The sequence below is a fragment of the Ruditapes philippinarum genome, unplaced genomic scaffold (assembly GCF_026571515.1).
Source record: "Ruditapes philippinarum isolate M1 unplaced genomic scaffold, ASM2657151v2 ctg4330_1_1_1_1, whole genome shotgun sequence".
Lineage (NCBI taxonomy): Eukaryota > Metazoa > Mollusca > Bivalvia > Venerida > Veneridae > Ruditapes > Ruditapes philippinarum.
The window spans coordinates 1-10,408 of record NW_026851869.1 but is presented as its reverse complement, the minus strand read 5'-3'; the positions used below and the strand labels follow the sequence as shown (position 1 = coordinate 10,408).

Genomic DNA, 10,408 nt, shown 5'->3' with positions numbered 1-10,408 from the left:
TAAAGTATTTCTAAGAAAACCCGAGGTAATTTAAATGACCGTTCTTTTTTCCTTTATAAGCAATCTACTCCCTAACATTTACATCAATTTTTGTTGAAAATTGCTTAAAAGCTGTTGTAATTAAAATATCAACGGTAGACGAGGGCACATTCTTGCGGGATAATAACAGGGGAGTTGGATACCTTGTTTTAATATATATACTATGTTTTTTTTATACAGATAACCAGTAAGTCCGATTGATCTGTGATATTTTAATGATCATTTTTATGCATTAATATTCATTTTAAATATGATTTTATTCACATCAATATATTTTTTGGGGTTGAAGAGAGGTTTTGGGTTGGAGTACTAGTTACTGCCGTACACCTGTGTATGCCACCAGTACTGGTAAGTACAAGGAAAACAGACTCGTCAAGAGTGGTTGAAATATAATATATTTCTATGGTAGTTTTGTATATATCAGAAAGAGACAGAGATATTGCAAACAAATTTTATTAACTATGACTTTTTTGTATAAAAATATATTATGTGCACACAAGATAATAGCAAGTTCATCAAAGAATCATTTTCCCTAATACCGAAAAGCGCTGTCTTTAAAAGATAACAATATACAAAGAAAAATTGTCTGAGCGACTTTTATTAAAACGTTTTGAAATTATGAGTTGAGCTATCTTAATGGGAGGAAATGTCGCACCAGCGTTTGTTTGGTGACACAAAAATGTATTTTTAAATTTGTTGTCAGTAGTACATCTCACTGGGTACATTTTATATTGGTTTGAGTAATAAATAAACAAGAAAAATATAAAATAAATGTTATAGACTTATGGCACGAAATATAATTTGTTCGTAGTAATTTCAAGTATTGTTTTATGTCTGGTTACATATTACAATTTTCAGATATATTTATATATGTTTGGATCATTAAGATATATATGTAAAGTTATCATCATACATTTCAGGTTATTTTAATCAGCCGATATTCCTATAATATAGATATTGTACATATTTAAATCACAAATAACGCTGAGTGAATCTACATTTAACGTTAGTAATCATTCCTTAACCCTGTTACATCCTTTCAACCCATTTCATAATGCATATAATGTACACATATAGGGCTAACCCTGTTTGTTCCCTAGATATACAGCATCTTTATTACGTGTCATTATGTTAATATTATTTTTAAATATCAAATTAAACAAAATAATTTATAAATTTTTTAATTAAACATAAAGATTCCTTCCCTCCAAACAGAACAACGGTTACTTTTTGATACAGTCAAACATGTAGTTAAGACTAGTGCTGACAAATGATAAAAATACAACTGTTCTGTTTGTGTGTGTGTGCGTGCGTGCGTGCGTGCGTGCGCGCGCATGTGTGTGCGTCTCTGTGTTTTCTTCTTAACTAGTTGATATACACTGTATTTATTGGTTATGAAATGGAACAGAACAAAAAAATGTGCGGTCATAAATAACAGGTTTTCGTTTAAAGTAATGACTTATACTCTAGAAGAGTTATCAAATACTGTAAAGTCAGCTTTTTTCAATCGACCATAATTACCCCGAAATCAACATTGCTGACTAAATGGCAAAGTTAAATATTTGCGAATTTCTCCACTTAGTTCAGTTTAATATATATATTATACTTTCATAAGCTAGTAGCTTCTTAAAGAACATTTTCCGCGAAAATCTCAATTCGCGAAATAAGAAAAATTTAAGCCATCGCGAAAAATTTCTGATTTCACAGTAGAAAAGTCGTCTCGGCTCGTGAAAATATGTGGCATTTTATCATGTTTCGTGAAAATATATTCCATATTTCACTCAAAGGAAAGAATATCCTCTTAATATTTAAAGATATTTGACAATTTAGCTAAAAACCTGTATATAGGACCATCATTGTATAATTAAAATTTCAATGATTACAAAACAACATTGTTCTGCTATTGATTAGACTGTACTATTATGAAATATATCGATTAATGCAGGCTTCAGTATAATCAGACACGTTATAATTCATAATGTATTCTCGCAAACGAAATCAAATATTATTTTCTTTCTTCTGTGTCGAAAAAAAGATTGTAACCAATTTAAAATGTACCATGGTGTTCATTCATTGAGATACACACCCTGACTTAAAGGGAAACAGTGTGTAGAACATGCAAATACTGAAGGACATATCAAGTATTCAATGTCTCTATCAGAATATTTTGTCGTTACATTTTGAATATATATCAAATAATGCCGTTGAATCTACAACTTGTATTAATTCAGCCAATAGTGTCAATTTCTGTTTCCCATATCAACTTGAAAGAACGTCTACTTAACAAAGATTATGTTATTCCTGGTCGTATTGTCACTTAATAGATAAAAATAGAACACAAAATTAGCCAAAATTTTAACAGAAATTGGTTGATACCATTAGATTTTAATATAACATAAGGACAAGCGCTTTCGGTATTATTATATAGGAACAAAAACGTTTTGTTTTTCCCCTTGGATATATCATCTCTGAATCATGCATATTAATGTTTCCTAAAACACATTAGATGTTTCTCAAAAGAAACAAAATATTCATTAATAATAACATAACCACTTCACCATGTCTAAACATGCCTGGTGCAGCATTTGGATTTCCGTTCATTGTTGTATTTACTGTTGTAGATGTTACAGTGACTGCTGATGGTGAGATGACATCTTCCATTGCTGCAACAATATATAGAAATGTAGATAGAAATTATGATACACCTCTTCCTAATTGATTACTTTTTTCTACTTTCTGGCAACATATAATGAACGATTGCTGTAGAACGTGTCCTACATTTTGGCAGATTTAATAACTTGAATCACTGGACATTTTAGACAAAAAAAAAAAAAAAAATACATTTAATTAAAAATTTCTTTTTTACTTCATACAGTACTAACGTACCATTGTCGTATTTAGACACGCTTACTACAGATTTACTATCCCGTTATATCATGTTAGTATAGGGGGCAATAACTCGTCATTTGGAGGTTAAGAACTCTTCTTAAAGAATACTGAAACGTGATGTCATATCATTAATTAACATGAAGATTAACAGACTTTTACTGAGCTGCAAAATAAAAACTTCACCTAAAATAATAGACAGCGAAATGAAAATAATGTAAGAAAATACATACTTTGGAAAGCCTGTATCTCGCACACAGTCAGTATGGCATTATTAGGTCTGGTAAGGACGATTGATAGAACAGCCGTATCATTCACAGGTATGGTGAATATTCCGTTACCATAGTCACAGCACGTGTTGTCATATACCAGGACCTCTACTCCGCTCTCGTTCACAATATGTACCAGGAAATCCTTTGTCTGGGCTAGATGATGATAAACATGAGTAATTTAATAATTTAGTTTACAATGAGATACGTTATTTCATCAGTAGGATATTAGAATATTATATCATTTGTACGTATCTATAGTGGTTATTATTAGTTAAAAACCCTTAACCAGCGTAATTTTTTAAAGTAGACTTGAGGGGTATGATTCCTGTACTTTCTTGTTGAAGATTGAATGCCGCTTAAGCCGGTGCTGGAGGGCGTAAGGGATGCCCCACTTTCTCCATTATCCCCCATGAAGAGACCCAATCAAACCGATACTGCAATGTTCATATAATGATGTTATTTGTGTGATCTCCCCTTCTTTCAGATTTTATTGCTCAGCTTTCAGTTCTTGAACTGTTAATTCAATTTTGGAGATATCAAGATAAACGTTGAAATTGGTCAACCATCAGTATAAACTCAGGTTAGACTACTAAGACGTTCAGGCTTGCCTGACTGAATACTAGTGACATTTGCTATTAATTTATCATAGCAGAAATATAGTAGAAAATTGACATGGTAATCTTAAACTTGGAGTTTAAAGAATAAAGATGACTTATATACAATATATAATGTGTATTCAAAAACAAAACCATAATAGATATATCAATAAAGAAAGAAGGAAATTAAGAAAGCAAAAAACATAAGAAAACAGCCTACTTTCAGTATCTCCTCTTCCGTATATAACGATTGTACTGATGTTGTAAGCTTTGTCGAAATCCACTCGGATATAATTAGCATTACCTATATCTGTAAATATATTAAAGGTCTACTCTATATGTCTATGTCAACTTTACTTTTTGGATCTCAATGTGACTTTAATGTTAAAGATTAAACATGGTTAAGTTTCAACTTTTATTTAACCCGAGACATGTTTAGTGTACATATATTACCGTTCACAGAAAGAAAAGGGTTATTATTGGAGGAACGGAACTTGTATTTGACTCAAGTGGTTTCTACTGGGCCACGAACTCACGAGGAGATAGATAAATAGTTTTATTCTGGTAAAAAATACATGTCATAAAACAACTACAAATTCAATGTCAACATCAAGAGATACATGTAAACATGAGAGTGCATGTGTTGATGCCATATATTCAATACCAAGGATGACACAAAAAGAAGGCATAAGCCGACGCGGAAGTGCGTTTGGTCCATAAAGTCCATGCGTCAAATACATTTTACTGACCAAGATATTTCTATAATTATTCTTGTATGATATACTTTGTCTGCTTTTAACTACATGTACAACCATAACAAGCTGGTAGAACGCCGACAACATAATTCTGTAAACTTTCTGAGTGTGGTACAGAACTTTTCCTGTCCTGTTATTTTTGTACATGTGATACATGTAAATATGCACATGTATATAATAAAAACGGCTATTTTTCTAATGAATAGCTTATTGTTTTAATATTAAACATATGTACAGGTATGTGCGTCTGTTACTGTTAGTTGCTCCATTTCATTCAGATTTCGATCCTAATTAAATTCTTCAGACTTCACCTTATACCCGTATATAACTAAATATATAGTACATTATCTTTGAATTCTGATTTTGCCAAAGTATGTTAAAATATGCAAAGTCTATACACTATAAAATCTATATCATACCTGTTGATGCGCCACAACATTGTTGATTGTCAGGGTCGTCTTGCAATGTACAGTTATCTACAACATTGTCCGCTGTCCAGTTGAACCCATTAAATTCCAAAGTCTGTAATTGGCTGGCATTCTGACCGATAGCAACGTTTGTTCCTGTGTAAAAAAATGCAACTGAATATTTACTTTCTATATTTATAGAAGTGTAGTCTGATTTATTCATTACTTTAAGCAAATAAACAAAAATATTCATTTTTGCCAAAGAATTGTTAATTATTATCATTATTTTTTGGCTTTGGTGTGATACTCCTGTGAGTTTGCTAAAAACTATAATAATATGATATACATATAATTCAATATTGCCGTGTAGACTGATGCTTGTGCTTCTTTTCCTACACTTAAGCCTGTTCCCACACTGAATGAAAGACACTTCGTACGCAACATCAACGTTTTTATACATACTGTATGGATTACATTAATGAAAATTGATCGCGGAAATTGACAAAACAGATAAATCAACGTAACACATTGCCGGTAAAAATTTTTGTACACAATTAACAGAAAAGAAAACCCCCTCAAGATTTAGTAGAAATAAAACATGAGTACAAAATACAAAATCACAAAATCATTACAAAAGGTTACTATTATTTTATCAATTGCAACTTTTCGGCCCTTTCCGTCAGTTTTCGGACAAAAACCTCAAGAAAACACACAGGTGTTCGGAGCGTTGCCATGACTTCCACTTTACCACTATTTCCCCTCTACAACCCAAAACATTTAAACATCATCCAAACATCATAAGTATTGACAAAGATCAATTATATGGAAAAAAATTATGACTAAAAAATTAAAAGGTATTTTTCTCTACTTTCATTTTGTATTGAAAAAAATCACTAGCATCTCGATTTTCAGTGCAAATATAAATCAAATTTACATCGACATCGATCTTAACAATCACTATGTGTTATTTATCACTCCGAACAAATACTTCATTGGAACACTGTATTGTTTGATTTTATTAACCTGTCAATTCCATACTGATTATACAGTCAATGCACATAATACACTAATATTCGATAAATGTTCGGTAAATTCCGTGAGAAGTACGCAGTAAGATGTGATTAAATTCATCTAGTTTCTATGAATTAGTTATACTGACCTTAATAGCGCAATTGGGTGAACCACGGGTATATTTTATCTGAATGTTCAACGTTTTGTAAGACCGAGACAGCTAGAGTATGTCCAGTTTTTTTCTTATTAATAACTATTTTCAACATTTTTGAGGTTATGGTTGTTCCGTTTTTAATATGTTTTGCATTTTTTTGTAAATACTATACATTTGTATATAACATTGTTTAATAATTAATACTGAAAATTCATTCGGATTGAAATTAATAAATGTAATTTCAGTGCCGTAAAATGCAATACAAAATTAGACAATTCAGTGTTTCTTAGTTGTTTCTTATCCCAATGGACAATTTTGCAAGCGCTTGACCATTTTCATTAAAATATACGTAAATAAAAAGAAAGAATAAGTCTAAAAAAAAGAATATCAAAGGAAGGGATCGAACCTCGGACCTCTCATGCTTTAGTAATCACTTAACAGACTGCGCTATCGCGGATGTTACGAGAAGCTAATGCTAGTTTTCCAAACGTTAGTTAAATATTCCATATTAATTCTCGTAAAATAAACGGACACACCCGAAGTGGAATGAGTGCTATAATGTATTCATAATTGACAGGTCATTAAAATCAGACTATAACTATAGGTTTTTATTGTGAAAAATGTACACAATGTACACTTGAATTAACAGTCAGAGTAACTCCCATTGGCCTATGGGAAATTAACATTACAAAAATATTGTATCAATCTAACTTTTACTGTCAGAGCTTCACGGACCACAGCCGTTAAAAATAGTGAGTGTTGTGTTTATTTTCGAATTTCTAACTGTAAAATATTTTTTATATCCCCCGAATAAGCTGGGAACACCCAAAACTAGCCTTAATTCTGAAGTACACTGGAATTCGCTATTACCTTCGTTATCTGTTTACATCAATATTGACAGACAGGGCTGGCGATAATTCTTATATACTACTTATCGCCTAAACCTTTAACTATCTAATCAATCACTCATTTTTATGCGTTTAGCATAATAGTGTAGTGGTAGAGTGTTCCCTGTGTGAGTGTAGTGACCCTAGTTCGAATCCTGGAAAAGGTTTTGCTTACAACAAACTGGATTTAATTACCCGTGAACAAACATGTACAAAATGCTGTTTGAGAACATTTAGTTATACAAACATTCACATTCAACATGATTCAACATGTTAAGTATTAAGACAACACAGTCGCGGTTATGGTGGGTGATAAATGAACTATGGAAGAAAATAATATATGTACAAATGGGCCAAAATTGTTAAAAATTTGGCGAATGGAATTCAGATTTTTAATCAGAATAAAATTGATAATATAAGTACCATTCAGTCTGTTCAATGACAGTTAAAAGTCAAATAATTGTACATTGTACATTCAATTTATATATAGATGGTACTGAACTTTAGTTTTAAGAGACTCCCTGTCATATGTGACCTTTTTCTGAAGATCCTTTGGAAAGTCACATATGACACTCTTTATTGCACATTCAATTTTGCTTAACCTTCATAAGTTAAACTTTATAACGGCGGAAATGTAAAAGTAAGTGGCACTCTATAAAAATACATATTCTGAAAGTAAAAACTATTCTTAAGAAAATAGCATACTTAGATACTAGTTTTTGAACTCGAAAAGTCATGTTCATAATCTGAGATCTTCATAATCTGAACTCTCTAACCACTACGCTACTAGGATTTGCGTGTCTACATCCACTTTTATGCTTCTATATTGCAATTTAAATGCAAAATGTAATAACTGAAGTACTTGCACAACCCAATTTATCATAATGGTAGAATTGTGTTTTAAACATGTATATTTATATATTGGACATGCATAACCAAAATATTAAAGAATTACCATTTTTCTGATATCTTTTCAAAAATACGTAATTACTTAGATGAATTAAATAACATAAAACAACATAAACGAGACAGTTGGTATAATCATAATACATTTTATAATAAAGAAATATCCAAACCTTGAGTATATACCAACGAAGCCAGCATAACAATCAGAAACACCGACAGGCTAAACACAAACACCTTCTCCATTGTACCAGCCCAAAGTAACTTTGTCCGTGAAGAATATCTCTTTTATTTTAATTTATCATAGTAGCAACAACAATAACAATCTACCAAACTGATTTATAACTAGGCTTAATTACAAACAAACACTTCACATATACGTTCAAATAAACTTTCATTACTAGCAATAAAGATATGCGGGCCCCTTATTCCTGTCCGCCTAATTATTTGTTTAAACAAAAATAAAATAATATGGCAATATGGCCATTTCAAGTTAGATTCTGTGTGCAAGATTTAACAGCACATAAACATGTTACATACCCGATTTTGCATGGCAATAGAATACTATCACGAGAACAAAGATCGTGAGCAAACATTCTATTTGTTCTAAAATGTATGAAACCATACAATATAGTTCCTGTAGAGGACATGCGTAAGATATACAATAGAAAAAGTTTCACGAAGCGCTCAAAGAAGGAACTTTCTTTCTATGACTGTATGAATTCTGATTACATAATTAATTTTAACCAACAATGTCATCTTCCATGTTGTGATAGATTCAAATAGCTCTGAATTTGCCCAGATTTCTTTTTACATGTCTTTGTTCAAGGAAAAGAGAAACGATAGTGGTATTAGTAAAAGAATAAATATATATCATTACAAATTTCATGTCTTCTATTTGATTGATGTATATCCAATTTGAAGTACAAATATACATATTTTATAGATAAACCAAGATATAACTTAAGTTTGTGCTAAATACGGGTAAGTGATGATTTAAGATTATAGTATACAATCGAAATACCAATGTAGAAATCATCACGTATTATGTGGCGGCGGTAAATTGTCGCCCATTGCCTTCATCTCGTGGTTTCTGTATTGGCCTTGGTCAAGTGTATTTTCAAGGACAGGAAGTAGGAGAGTGTGATATTCCATTTGAACGAACTTTCATTGTCTGTTCTTCTATCTCAGATATTTGTTCCTTCCAATCTGTCAAGTGTCTTTATCTTAGTTTAGTATAAGTGAAGTATTATTTTCATAGACACTTACGAGTACAACTGACAACTTTTTAAGTGTACAATAAATACTTCTGAATGGCCATGACTTTGATGTGGATGATATTTGCATGTTAACGTGAATAGAGTCTAATTATGTATTAACGTCAAAAGTAAACCAGCCTGAGAAAACATGTCAATCACTATATTATTTTCCTATGAGTGTGTGTTAACGATTACAACTTCAGGCGATTTTGATACGATTTCCATTCATGTTCTTGTTCGAATTTAGGCGTTTGGTCTTTTTTGGAGCCCTCTAAATTTACAACGGCCGAGCGCTTCAGATTATTTTTTTATTTTCTAAAACTTCCTATATTTATCCTAAAAGTTATGCTTACGCGTATTTTCACTACGTGATTTAATTGTATTTCTTACTTGAGTAGTTTCTTTTTGACTATACCTAGTTTTATATAAGAAAATGAATAAAATAAATAAATCCGCAAGATAAGAATAAATTGACACTTTTCAAAAATAGCCAGTCAAAGACTGCCATGTCCCCCGCCGAACAGGAAAAAAGTTACATAAAGAGGACAATCAATCGCGCATAACACATCAAAAGGAAAGAACCCAAACAGTACAAAGCAGGTATATTCACCCATGCTTTAGGCTGGTATGTCTTGGGTTATAGCCTGGGCAAAAATGTTGACAATATATATTAAACATGACAATTATCAAATAACTCCAAATTATGATGCTGACAGTTGTCATTCTTGTCCTCTACATTTCTTCTTACTGTGAAATCCTCCAATGAAGTTTCGAATAAATAAACCCCCTCGAACGACCCCCCCCCCCCCCAAAAACAACAATAACAATTGTTATTGCTGTTGTTGTTAAAAGATGATACCAAAAAACTTTCAAGTTATGTCCCGGACCAAAGCTAAGCAAGAAAATAAAATAATTAAGTATGAAATAACAAATGGTAATAACTGAAAAGAATTTAAAAGGTTTTAAAAGGAATTTAAATGCACTCCTCCTGTATGTGATAGGCCTAGTATTAGATCTATCCACATATAAAGTTACATGTTAAAACCTCAAATACCGTAGTAATGCTGCGGGGAGAAAATCATTTTTTTTTAGTTACGCACATAACAAAAAATCGGGACGGAATAACGGTGGCTGATTTACGTCATGTCGTATTTTCGCTTCTTCACCTCAAAATGCGAAAACACAAAGGGACGGCAGTGCTAGACTTTGTCGTCTCTTTTTTTTCTCGCTTTTTCGGGT

The 10,408-nt window shown here is 31.8% G+C and overlaps 1 protein-coding gene across 1 annotated transcript; it reads right to left on the bottom strand.

Annotated features, from left to right (window-relative positions):
* Positions 1 to 1,357: 1,357 nt before the first annotated feature.
* On the bottom strand, positions 1,358 to 9,856 carry LOC132741712 (uncharacterized). The gene is made up of 5 exons (XM_060729961.1): positions 8,084 to 9,856; positions 4,968 to 5,111; positions 4,014 to 4,103; positions 3,159 to 3,350; positions 1,358 to 2,702 (listed from the first exon to the last, which is right to left on the bottom strand). Exons 1-5 carry the CDS (start codon positions 8,154 to 8,156, stop codon positions 2,542 to 2,544), a joined length of 660 nt encoding a protein of 219 aa, XP_060585944.1. The 5' UTR covers positions 8,157 to 9,856; the 3' UTR covers positions 1,358 to 2,541.
* Between the last annotated feature and the right edge of the window lie 552 nt (positions 9,857 to 10,408).

What these genes read in the sequence shown, in the direction of transcription:
- LOC132741712 (XM_060729961.1), bottom strand. Translation starts at nt 8,156, where the DNA reads ATGGAGAAGGTGTTTGTGTTTAGCCTGTCGGTGTTTCTGATTGTTATG. An exon ending in CGGAAGAGGAGATACTGAAA is followed by an intron (nt 3,351 to 4,013) that starts GTAGGCTGTTTT and finishes ATCATCATCTAG; the next exon opens with CCCAGACAAAGGATTTCCTG. An exon ending in CGAGATACAGGCTTTCCAAA is followed by an intron (nt 2,703 to 3,158) that starts GTATGTATTTTC and finishes ATATTGTTGCAG; the next exon opens with CAATGGAAGATGTCATCTCA.